The sequence below is a fragment of the Zasmidium cellare genome, assembly GCF_010093935.1.
Source record: "Zasmidium cellare ATCC 36951 unplaced genomic scaffold M409scaffold_50, whole genome shotgun sequence".
Lineage (NCBI taxonomy): Eukaryota > Fungi > Ascomycota > Dothideomycetes > Mycosphaerellales > Mycosphaerellaceae > Zasmidium > Zasmidium cellare.
Genome location: NW_022986994.1, coordinates 168,733 through 180,987, shown reverse-complemented (window position 1 = coordinate 180,987; position 12,255 = coordinate 168,733). Strand labels below are relative to the sequence as shown.

Here is a 12,255-nt window from a genome sequence, read left to right as displayed (position 1 = left end):
ACTCGTCGGCGAGGTTTCTCTGCAATCAACCAGTCAGTGTGGATGGGCGACACGATTGAGAGGGAGTCTGACCAGGCTGTAAACCAACATCTTCGACTCATCTCCCCCATTCGCATGCCCTCCCAGCGCACTCTCCGAATTGACATGTCGGGGCCTCCAGCGCCGGATTTGAGGGAATTTGTGCAGGAACTTCTGCGTAGTTTGTCGTTGAGCGGACTCCATCGCGAAGATTGAATCAGATAGAAACCCAAACCTGTTGATGAAGGGGACGAGCGCGCTCTAATGAACCCATCAACGCGGCCGTGCATGATACTGCCACATCCCCTGGGAAAAGCATATAACGAAAGCGAGAACAACGTGAACATCTCCCGCCCAATGGTTCGCTCAAATCAAGCATGATTATCACCAATGCCGGACTTCGCTGGGTCAATCCATTGGCGAAAATCCATTGCCTTGACCACACAATCTTAGCTCTTGCCGCGTACTTTCTGATAGAGTTCACTTGTATTGGAAGAACCTTGCCGTTGGCCAGGGGCAAGGCTGCCAGGGAGTGGGCTTGGCGTATTTCGGTCTCTTGATGTCGGCGAGGTGCCTGACGAACCTTCAAGGATGAAAGGGAGAACCGACGTCATGTCGTTTGTGAGGTCCGATCTGAGGAGTGTGCTCTGCCTGTAACGGGCGGTTTGAAAACGTCTATGATAGACGTGCCCGAGGGCTACTGTTCACAATCCTCTGCATTCCATTCTCATCCCTATCTAAACAACAACTCTTCACTGCACAAATTCCCAGCACACTCACACACACAAAAATCTACCTGTATCATCCCCATCCCATCCCATCCATCCCAAAAAAATCATCTCACATCAAAAACCCGTACACAAACACCCTCCATCCATCATCATCTCCACACCCTCCCATCTCCCATCTCTTCTCACTCCCACCCACCCCTCCCCAACCCACTAGGCGTCCACTCCTGCCCGGGATAACTCGCCCCCCTCATAACCAGCTCCTCCTCCCCCACAGCAGGCTCATCCCTCCGTCCACTATACCCGGAGCTAGGACGTCTCTGATGCACCACCGGGCGCGGCGGGTAGGAGTATTCGCCGCTTTCGAACTGTCGTGAGGGTGGGTAGGGGTACTCGCCGCTGTTCTGGCGGGCGTAGAAGCGCGGAGGGCCGACGCTGCCTCGCGGTGGGGATTGTTGTTGTGGGGGGTGGTTGTAGGGTTGGTGGAAGGGAGGGTAGGGGCCTTGGCGGATGGGTTGGTCTTCTTCCCAGGGGATGGTGAAGGGGCGGGGTGGTGGGACGCCGCGCGGGGGAGGCGGGTAGAAGCCGACGTTTGCTGGGGCGGTGAGGACTAGGCCTTGTCCTTGCTGAGGTGGTGGAGGAGGGGGAGGTCTATACTGCGGCGGAGGCGGGGGAGGGACAAACTCCTGCTGCGGAGAACCCATCCCCATCGCCCACGAACTCGCTCGAGAGCTCGGTCCGCTGCTACCGCCCTGCGGAAGCGTGATCGCCCAAGGCGTCTGCTGATCCGCATACTCCCTCGCGGGAGACCGCGCGGTGGTTTCTTCTGGGATGGAGTTCACGCGCTCATATCCCGTGCGGGACTGTACGGGGGAGATACTCGGCAGCGATCCATAAGGTCTCGAGCCGGGGGCATAGTACTCTGAGCGTGCTGAGACCGGCGGGGGCGTGGTATCGGAGCCGTAAGAAGGGTAGCGTTGATGCTGCGGAGGCGGCTGTGGAGCGTACTGCTGTGGCTGCTGATAGGGATCCATCATCCTCTCCATCGCCGCCGAGGGCGTCTGGCCAGGATACGACGGCTGTCGTCCCGGCGGGCCTCCTCTCCCCGACATCCTCATCACTGGTGGTTCTTGTCCTGCGGGCGGACCAATAGGTTCGACCGGACGATTGAAGGACGCCTGGACGGGTCGGAACGCCTCTGGTACTTGGGCGAGACCGCCTCGTTCGCTTCCTCCGCGGCGGCTCTCGCTGTGTAGTCTTCTGAACTCAGGGCGAGGGGCGTCGGTGGGCGACATAGGGCGCTCTTGCTGCTGTTCTGATTGCGGACCGTACCACCCACCAAGAGGAGGTTCAACACTCTCCCCAGCAGGTAAAGACGGCAGTTGCGCAGGAGGCGACCCTTGAACATTCGCGGCATTCTCCTGGAAAGCAGGCATATCCCTCCTCCGCATCGCTTCGTAAGCCTCATAGCCTCGCACGCTTCCCACAACGGTACTGCTATTCTGCGGCGGCTGCTGTTGCGACGGTGGCTTCGGTGCCTGCGCGATACTGTTCTCCCTCGTGGGCGGCGCATTCTTCGTCAAACGATTCGGTTTCGTAGTAACATTGCCTCCCGTCGTGCTCGACCTGCCAAAGAGGGACCCCAGCTTCGAGAAACGCTTCTTCTTCGGCTCGGCATCCGCGACACTCGACGAAGCGCGCTGGGGTTTCTTGAGTGTCTTCCTCTTGCTCTCTTCTGAAGTCGTGGGCACCTCAGCACTTGCAGCAGCAGCGGCGGGTGCAGCGCTCATGACAGGAGCTTCTAAAGGCGCCACAGAACTCTCCCGACTCGAATCAAACCTCTGCGCACTCGACCGTCTGCTCGTCAACGACTCCCAGAGTCCCGAACGTCTCCTTGCTTGCTTCCCATCGTCCTGCTGAGGTGGACGCTGCACCGCATCCGCACCGACTTGTCCGTACGCATGCAAGCCCTCCAGACCATGCTGATCGGAGATTCTGCTGGGTGGAGGAGCCCCAGCGGCCTGCTCAGGTCGTCCGCGAAAGAACCCTGAAGGCGGCCGACCGCCCGTGTCGATGCTTGATTGTGGTGTGTGGCCGCTTCCAGTGGAGATTACTGAGGAACGGAGTCGTTCGTATTGAGTAGGCTGAACACTGCCGCTGTTCCTCACAGCGGGATGCTGTGAGAACGGAGGCGCACCAGGTGGAGGACCCGCCATATTGCTGAGATCCACAGGCATTGCAGGTTGCGACGGTGGAGGACGTGGAGATTGTAGTGCTTCTCCCGTTCCCGTCGAGATCGTCTCCTGCACAGGAAGACCTTGATCGTCTCTCGGCAGGGGCATATACGACATCGGCCGTTCGCCCATCCCAGGCCTCTGCTCGGTGTACTGACGACTCGCGAAGCGCTGTTGGTATTCTCCCGCGTCTTGAAGTTGCAACTGCTGAGGTTGTTCGTGCCTCCTCGCCGCGGCAGCAGTCAACTCCTGTAGCACCCCAGCATGGGGGTGAGCTCTCTCAGGCGTCGTGTGCGGACTGGCTCCCGTGGGTCCAGCAGGTACAGCCTGAGCAGACATTACAGGCTGTTCATCGACGGCCTCTTCGGCGGTAGCTCTCCGCGCCCCAGCTCCCAAGCTCGAAACAGAAGAATGTCTCGAAGTCGTAGGATTCGTGCTGTGATGTGAGCTTTCCTGCTGCGCGCCATCTTCAGCAGAGACTTCACTCCTCGCGTCCTCGAAATCCGCAGTCGTCGAAGCTGAGACCTTCCTATCCTCCTTTCCCCAATCCTCCTCTTTCATCTTCGTAGCAACAGGAGTTCTCTCGTACAGATCCTCGTCCCTCCTCTTTGCCACAATAGGCGTCCTCTCCTCCCCGTCTTCCTCTCCAACTTTCTTTCCACTAACAACCACAGCCGGACTCATCTCCTTGATCGTCACCGGACTCGCCTCGTGCACCTCCGCCTCAGCATCCACGCTCTCATTACTCGAGAAATTCAGCGTCGTCAGCGTCATGCTGTCCGAACGAGCGATGTTCAGCGGCGAGAGACGGCGCTGGCTAGGCAAAAGCTGGAGGTCCGAGAGTTTGCGTGGACGTTGTGGTGGAGGTCGCGAAGGGCTCGGTGGAACAAAGGTCGGCGATGTCGAGATCTCTTCACCAGAGGTAGGGCCTTCACCATCGCCTGTTCGCTGGCTAGGCAAGATTGCCAGATCACTGCTCTTCCGAATCGGCGCCGGTCTCTCCTCCTCTTCCTTCACAACATCTTCTTGCTCCTCTTTCCCCAGTCGACTCATCTCCCCCTCACTAGGCACCGTAGCCAACTCCGGACCCTCCCCATCCCCGTCTTGAGTAACAGGCCTCCAAGCAGCCGCACTACTCCTCCTCCTCGCCACCTCCCCACTAGCTCTACGTCCCTCCTCAAACGTCGCCGCCGTAGGAGCCGGACTGGGCAGAATGCCCAGCCGTCTCGGCGTTCCCGTCCTCTCCTCGGGGGTCTTCGGCGGCGGGAGCTGCGCGTCGGGCTCATTCCAGGCTTCAGTCCGCGTCGGTGAGGCCATGGACATGACGCGGGTGATTCCTCGGGTGGAAGAAGACGGCGGACGGGGTTCTTCCCAAGAGTCTACGCGGCGTTCCGTGGAGCGGATCCCCATGACGGAGAAGCTGGAGGTAGAACGTGTGGCTTCAGGACGGGTAGCCATGACCGCGACATCTGAGAAATCGCCCAGAGCGAAATCCGTCGTATTCGTCTTCCTCAACGCCGCATCTTCATTGCTGTCTTCCAACAGATCCGGATTCCCCAAGACAAGACTCGCCGGCCGGCTGCGGCTTCCTTTGTCACGTTTGCTCCTCGTGGAGCTGCGGCTGATATCCCTCAATCTGTCGAAGACTTGGCTTAGAGCTCGACTGCTCGTGCGCGTGCTGGAGGGCGTGCGTGAGCGAGGACGGCGGAAAGGGCTGGCGGATGAGGTGCTGCGGGAAAGGGGCGGGAGGGCTGGGGAAGGGGAGACGAAGGCTGTGGTGGAGGGTATTTCTTCTGCTGGAGGTGCGGCTGGAGTGGGAATAGATGTAGTGGCTGCCGAGGTGGTGTTGCTGGGTGAGGGATCTGTGTCTGTGTCGATTTGCTCGGCTTGCTGGGTTTGCTGAGAAGGAGGCTCGGGGAAGGTGGGAGTATTCGCTGTCGTAGTATTCTCTTCAAGTGGTTGGGTCACTGTATCGACTGGTTGTGAGGGTTTCGTGTCGGGTCCTGTTGGGGTTGCGGTCGTCTCATGCAAAGCGCCTGGGCTGGCGTTCTCTTCTGGTTCATCGGCAGCAGTCATGGTTGCCACCAATGGGCTTGCAACAACAGCAGATGTGGTGGCGATAGGACCGGCATTGGCAGAGGATGAAGTAGACGGCGAAGGAGAAGCCTACACCTACCATAAGCATGCATTCTTCGCCAAAATGATGTACAGCACCAAGGAGGTGGGAAGAAGTGCTGATGAGAGGCCAAGCCAAAAAGGGAGGTGTTAAGCTATCAAAAATACAAAAGCCAAGAAGATAAATATTAAGGTAACGATCATGATCTCATCGCCATCGTCCAGCAAGTGGTAAGACAGAGACCAGGGTATCGCTCGCTCGCTGTGCTCAATCAAACGTGCCAATGTCGCTTCGTGAGTCTTGATGTTGCTCAAGTTTTCTGTTCACTCAGATACCCTGATGCAAAGAAGACTCAGTGACAGCACAAAAGAATGAGAGCATCCAAGCAAGCCAGAAAGTAGAAAGCCCGTCCCAACGCCCCAAAATGTACAGAGAAGATATAGTGTTCGTGACGGTTGTCAAGGATGTGAAGAAATAGGGGTCACTCTACCTCATTGCCAGGCTTTCCCCTCACGCTCCCACCGCCGCCGCCGAATCGATTCTTGCCCTTGGCGAACAGGCCTTTTGCACCTTCTTGCGCCTTCCCGCCAAACATTCCAGCTTGTTTCATGAAGTTCTTGCCTCGCTGCTGCATCTTGTCCATGTCGATTCTTGGGCCGTCGCCGGGTGCAGCAGGTCGAGTCGGCTCAGTGCTTTCGGTAGCACTGCCCACAGATGTTGAACGCTGCTTGTCGTCACCACCGAACTTGTTAGCAAATTTGGCGATGCTTGGACTGGCCTTGTGGCCTCTTCGGAACGTGCCGAACCCAGAACCTGATGACTGCAATGCCGGTGGCTTGAATCCGCTGTTGGATGTCGAGAGGTTGGCGTGTTCTGGATGTTGTTCAAGCATCATACTCAGCCAGTCGTTCAGGCCCGTATTCATGTCTGCGAACGTCTGACGAGTCTCGTTGTACGTCTTGATCCGCTCATCGCTCGACTTCATGGCAAGAATGCTTCGGAACGGCTGGATCGATGCGGCAGGCTTGGCTTGTACGGTCGATACTGGAGACATGGATGAAGCGGTGGTGTGGTCCTTCTCTGGAGGGGGTAGAATGTCGTCTTCACCATCATGCGCACCAAGATAGTACGATGGGAGCCGGGAATTGAAGCCATCGTGCTCCGATATTGGCGAGGGAGCAAGATTGGTTAACGACTGCGAAGGGCTTCCGGCTTGGACATTGGTCTCGGGGAGAAGGCGCTCCTGACTCTTCGTGATTGGTGAAACCACTGCCTCAGATTGGTCCCTAGAACCCACTGCGGGTGAGGGGATCGTGGAATCTTCTGCAGCAGATGGCTCGTTCAGAATTGGCACAGGGTCGGCAGGGGTGAGTGGAGACTCGACGTTCTCTCCGGGATTCATCACATGAAGGGCTTTGGTCCTAGGCCGCTCGTAGGCCATCTGCGGCTTGATTTCCGGACTCTGCGGCTCAGGCTCAGGTGTTGCTCTAGAGGGGACTGGTCCTGTTGTAGGCGCCAGCGACCCATCATCCCTCTCCCAGCTGAACTTGGTCGTCAGTAGTCGAGAAGGAGCGGTCTCGGCAGCGGGCAAAGCGGTCTGACCGTGCTCAACCCGTCGCTCATTGTCAGGGGCATTGAGCGCATCTTGAGTCCTTTCGGCGTCTTCCCCGATACTTTCCCGCTTGAGCTCATCTTTCTTGATAGGATCAAGACTTCGTACAATCTCCTTCCTCAGGCGGTCGCTGTCCATATCACCGGCGCCCGTGTCTGTTGACAACATTGGCATTACAGTCGGACGCTGTGGCGAAAGCGACGTGTGTTGTTCAGGGGAAGGTTCTCGAGAACGGAGCCTGAGCGGCGCAACAGTATTGAAGTAGCCGCCACCATCATCAACAGCGAGGTGTTCAGATTGTTTGGGAGTGTCTTTGGCGGGTGGTGTAGGTGCGACAGAGGAAGCAACCGAAGTTGGAGCATCGGTGCTGTCAGTCTCATGGCGAAGCAAAGGCGGCTGCATGGCAATCGAACCTCGCTCTGGCTTGGCCTGGGTTTCGGGCTGGTTGATTGGTGCCGGCGGCTCAGAGGACGCGAAATCGCGGGTCTGATGGCCAATCCCGTATGTCGAAAGCAGTGATGCCCCGAGCTGATCACCGGCGTTCTTGACAGCGTCAAAGGCATTTTTATCACTGTGGGTAGACGTTGCTGAAGTAGGCTCGACAGCGGGCAATTGGCGCTTCTTGGTGGTAGGCGTTAAATCAACTTCTTCCTGAGCTGTGCTTTGGCGGGGCGTAATTTGCTGCGTCTGAACAGGAGGGGACTCCAGAGCCGGAGTTGGTGCGCTGCTGATCCATCCACCTGGCAGGTCTGGCTTGAACGACTCTTCTCGACCAAGCTCAGGTCTAGTTGCCTTGGATCCATCGACATCATCATCCACAACAGCGTTATCTACACCAAGCTGGGACTGCGAAGTGCCCTGTCGGTTGAGCCGCGGTGCCTCGAAGTTGCTCCAGGACGATTTCGACGAACCGATCGAATTTGCGGAGTTGCGTCTTGAGGCATCGTGGAGATCGTGGTACCTATCAGCAATCTCTCGCACCCGACCTTTGGCAGGACTGTCAGCTCGTGTAGGAGTTCCACTGCCTGTGAAACCAGTCCCAGGCGGCATGGGAGACGAAGGAGTGCCGGGATGTGTCTCCAAGAACAGCTTTTGACTGTCTCGCTGCGCTTCAGCGATGGCAGGTGTAGCAATACCCTTGTCTGGAGAAGAGTTGACGGTTTCGGCAATGTCAGCCTCGCGCAGGCTGTAATCAGTACTGCTCCGACCTCGGGTGTGACTTGCCACTGCGGCCACCGTAGATCCACCAAGAGCTGCCACTTGGCTGATCTCACTTGCTGGTGTCTCGGCGGGCTCCAAGATAGGTTCAGGGACCTCAGCAGCTTGATCAGCGACATCCGGGGCCTCTGCCTCCGTCATGTGCACAGCAGACATTGGTGTACTCAGTCGCTTGTTCGCGGTGGTCTCCATACCCGGGGTTCTCGCAGGTGACGTGCCGGTAGAAGGAGGGTCTAAGCTTCTCCTATAGCCTGGTTCAAAGTCGGTAGACGCAGCCGCTTCGCCACTCACGTTCCTGCTGTGACCTGGAGATGGTTTGCGTGGGATGCGAGACTGCCCTTGAAGACCAGACGCAGGTCGGGAACCTGTTGGAGCCGCCGACGAAGGCTCCTCTGCGATAGGTGGCACTTGTTCGTCTATCCTCTGCTGGCGTCCAAATTGTCCTGCCGCACCGGATGGTACTCTGCTCATGATGGGGCTGATGCCAGCAGTGGAATTGGTGTCGCTTCGACTCACGCCGCTGCTACCAGGGCCTGACTGAGAGCTGTCTCGAGAGGGAGTGCTGTTGTCACTGCGGTCGAAGGCTTGGTGTACTGCCGAACGAAATCCCTGTGAAGGCTGGTGCTGTAGTCCCGTTGAAACGTCGTCGGTTGGAGCATCTTGCTGGCCTGAAAAGCCATTGCCTGTTGCAGCTTTAGAGGTAGTTGGTGTGTTTTGGATAGAGCTGAATGTCGTCTGAGAGCTGCTGCCTCCTGCCGTATTCACGACTGGCCTGTTGACAACGCCAGGCGTAGATTCGGAAGAAGTGGGGTCTGAGTTGGTAGGCCGCTTTCCAGACAGAAAGAAGTCGTCGCCAAAGCCGGAGACTCTCGATAGTTGAGGAAGCGTAGGACTGGGTTCTTTCGGAATGCTTGACTTTGCAGGTGGTGGAGCCATTGCCGTCTGAAGGCTGGGCAGCTGGCTTCTGGTAGAGGGGCTGCCGACTCTGTCTGGCGGCGCATTGCCAGCTCTGGCGTCGGTCTTTGGCACTTCGTCATCCATGAACAGTCTTGATTCTCGACTCTCCTGGACCGGCTCCAGACCAAGCTTCTGTGGCGACGATTCCCTCTGCAAGGATTCCATTGATGGTCTGCCACCTTCCTCAGACTGTCTCCTAATCTCATCAGGTATCCTCCTATAGATATCGCTCGGTCTGATAAAGGGCAGAGGCTTGTCGGTGTTTGCAGATGACAAGTCGGCCGCAATAGCCCTCGCTTCGTCTGCTTGCGCTTTCGATGCGACCTCGCTGCCCGACAAGCTACTCTTCCGCGGTGGGAACCATGTCGGTGGAGGAGGGGTTGCTTTGGTCATTAGAGGCGGCGGGACCTGCTCCGGGTTGGTAAAGTCGCGTGGCCTGCTGGTGCTGCGTGGAAAGTCATTGCTGCCCCGGCCTCCACTTGTTGCGCTGCCGGGCCCTGCCGACCGTCGCTCGTCATAAGCTGGGAATGATGAAGTGGCCGCTGGGGCGCTGAACTGTCGGGTGTCGTCGCCTCTATCAAAACTGCTCTTTCTGCCACGCGGTGCACCTGACGGGACTTGTGACGGCAACGGTGGCGGTGCCTCCTCTTCTGGACCGCCGTACTCATCATACGGATCGTAGCCACCCCAGTCGTCGCCGTCGTAGTTGTAGCTGGGAGCCTTATTCCATTTCTGCGTGCGATGGCGACCCGGCACCGTCTTGAAAGAGAGGGGGGCATTAGGAGAGATGGGCGTCTGGTTGCGCGACATGGTGGGCGAATGCTGCCAGAGCGCTCGCTTCGAAGGGTGGTTATAACGACGGGATCATGGTCGGGCTGCGGCGGCGAATGGAGTGGTGTGGTGTACAGCAGGTGGTGAGGCGCAGACGGCGTGGTGAGGAGGCGAACGCCAGCAGCAGCCCGTGGTCGACGAGGGGTTTCACGTGCGAACAGCCTTTGACGATGAATCGGCGGGCAGAGTCAATGCTGAGTCGCGGAGGGAATTAAGGATTAAGGTGGTATGTAGCAGCAGCAAGCTGGGCGTTGGTGACGGTGAGCCCGTTCCCAGTTGGCGTTTGGTCTTGTCCAGCATCCAACGCCAGCATCCCCGTCTGAGCCTCAATCCTGGTCAGTGGCCAATCACGTCAAGTGCCGCGTCTCCACTTGACGTGTCGATTGAACTGCAGGTGAATGCCTCTTCGATATATTGATTAGACCAGTCGCGACGCATTGATGGACGATTAACTGTAATAAAGTATCTCTTCCCCCTCAGCCTCATTGCTGCGTGTCCAAGGTGCTGTCTGCTTCTTTGCTTTGTCCCTTGTCATCAACATCCGGCTTGGCACCACGTGCAACCTTCTGGAACCCTTCCGCCCCTGCCACTTGGACAACTTCCACTTGCACTCTTCGACTTCGCCCTCCGCTGAACATTCACCCACGACACCCACCTTTCCACCACTCAACGCACTCTTCCGGTTTCGCATATTGCCGCCAGCATACTGCGATCAGTTTAACCACATCCAGAACCCGACAAAGGCATCCCTGGCCGCCTGGCCGCCTCCTACCGGCCACCCTTACGATCTGGACACTTTTCCCATAGATTTCGCACACATTCATGTCGGCTCTCACCATGGCCTCCCACGCCTCTATCCAAGATCGCACTCCCGAATTCCACAGCATCCTCGCCCAAGCACAAAAGTCCCTCGCTCGCCAACGTAAAGCCGGCGCGCCGCAGTCCCAGCCCTTGCTACCGCAGCAGAACGGCACCGCGACACCACCAACTCGAAAACAGAGAAGCGAGTTTGCGCGCAATGCAGCTGCCATCGGACGAGGAATCGCCGCTACTATGGGCAAGCTGCAGAGACTCGCCGAGCTTGCCAAGAGAAAGACGCTTTTCGACGATAGGCCCGTGGAAATCGCAGAATTGACCTATGTGATCAAGCAAGATTTGGCAGGACTGAATCAGCAAATCGGCGCACTGCAACAACTCCAGCGACAGACAAACCAAGGCGCTAAAGGTCCAGATCAGGAGGGTGAACACAACAAGAACGTGGTGGTGCTTCTGCAAGGAAGACTGGCGGATGTGAGCATAAACTTCAAAGAGGTGCTCGAAGTTAGGACCAAGAACATCCAAGCCAGCAGATCGCGACAGGACAACTTCGTAAGCAGCGTGAGCCATCAAAGCCAGGCCGCTGCGCCGCATTTAGATCCTGGCAGGACAGATTCGCCCTTGTACAGCACACCGCAACGGGGACCAAGCCCGAAACCTGGACAGATGTCATCGCAACAAGATGTGCTCTCGCTCGAACCTTCATCCGGCAGCTCAGGCGCGCTTTACCAGAATGGAGGAGGTGCCGTGTCGCAACAGCAACTGCAGATCATGGAAGAGGGCGCTTCATCGAATTCATACATCCAACAGCGAGGCGAAGCGATAGAAGCGATCGAAAGGACTATCAACGAACTGGGCGGCATCTTCGGCCAACTGGCACAGATGGTCTCCGAACAGTCAGAACAAATCCAGCGAATCGATGCCAATACCAACGACGTCGTGGACAACGTCGAAGGTGCACAAAGACAGCTTATGAAGTACTGGTCTCGAGTGCAAGGCAATCGATGGTTGATTGCAAAGTTGTTCGGCGTGTTGATGATTTTCTTCCTGCTGTGGGTGCTGATCGCTGGATGATCAAAAAAACCATCCATCTCCCAAATTATGGCATAGCGCAGGCGTTTTGGCATCTTGGACAACTGGAGCGTAAAGAGAGGATACACCGGCCCGATGACCGTCAGCGAGCTTCCTAGCATTGGCGCCAACCCTTGGGATGCACGAAAGAGGACGCTGGATAGGCGACTTGGTGTCTGTACAGATACGTGTTTTTAATTACCTGTCTATACTAATAGCTGTCATTCATTTTCGATGTACAGAGCGCTGCGCGTCTTGGATCAACAGCCCCTTTCCTCTTTCTCTACTTCCATCTCCCAATAAGAACAACACGACCACATTCGGCAGAGCCCATAGCTCACCCAACGAACGCGTAGAGCTCAATGGCAAAGTCCTTCTTGCCCGCTAACACCACGTGCAGGACAATCAGAGAATGCCACATGACGTTCAATGTCTTCACGAGCAAGTCTCTGTGATATTCAGCAGAAGTAAGTGCCTGGCGGCGGATACCACGCGGTCATATGAATTGCACGAGTGAGCGGATAAAAAGGTCTCTCCTCTTCAAGACCGCATTCGCTCTCTTTCTTAACACTGACACGACACCATCACTATTCCAACTCCGAGCGAGCCATCATCCAAACCTCGCTGAGGGATATCAAGAACATACTCTACCTG

The 12,255-nt window shown here is 57.0% G+C and overlaps 3 protein-coding genes across 3 annotated transcripts; 1 reads left to right on the top strand and 2 right to left on the bottom strand.

Moving 5' to 3' along the window:
- Nucleotides 1-931: 931 nt before the first annotated feature.
- Nucleotides 932-5,056, bottom strand: M409DRAFT_29350 (uncharacterized protein; the record flags this gene model as incomplete). Its single annotated transcript, XM_033809424.1, has 1 exon — nt 932-5,056. One exon carries the CDS (start codon nt 5,054-5,056, stop codon nt 932-934), a length of 4,125 nt encoding a protein of 1,374 aa, XP_033661150.1.
- Nucleotides 5,057-5,577: 521 nt separating this feature from the next.
- On the bottom strand, nt 5,578-9,693 carry M409DRAFT_29349 (uncharacterized protein; the record flags this gene model as incomplete). Its single annotated transcript, XM_033809423.1, has 1 exon — nt 5,578-9,693. One exon carries the CDS (start codon nt 9,691-9,693, stop codon nt 5,578-5,580), a length of 4,116 nt encoding a protein of 1,371 aa, XP_033661149.1.
- An 858-nt stretch (nt 9,694-10,551) lies between these two features.
- On the top strand, nt 10,552-11,604 carry M409DRAFT_60165 (uncharacterized protein; the record flags this gene model as incomplete). The annotated part of the gene is made up of 1 exon (XM_033814381.1): nt 10,552-11,604. The coding sequence occupies one exon, from the start codon at nt 10,552-10,554 to the stop codon at nt 11,602-11,604; it is 1,053 nt and encodes a 350-aa protein (XP_033661148.1).
- Nucleotides 11,605-12,255: the final 651 nt, after the last annotated feature.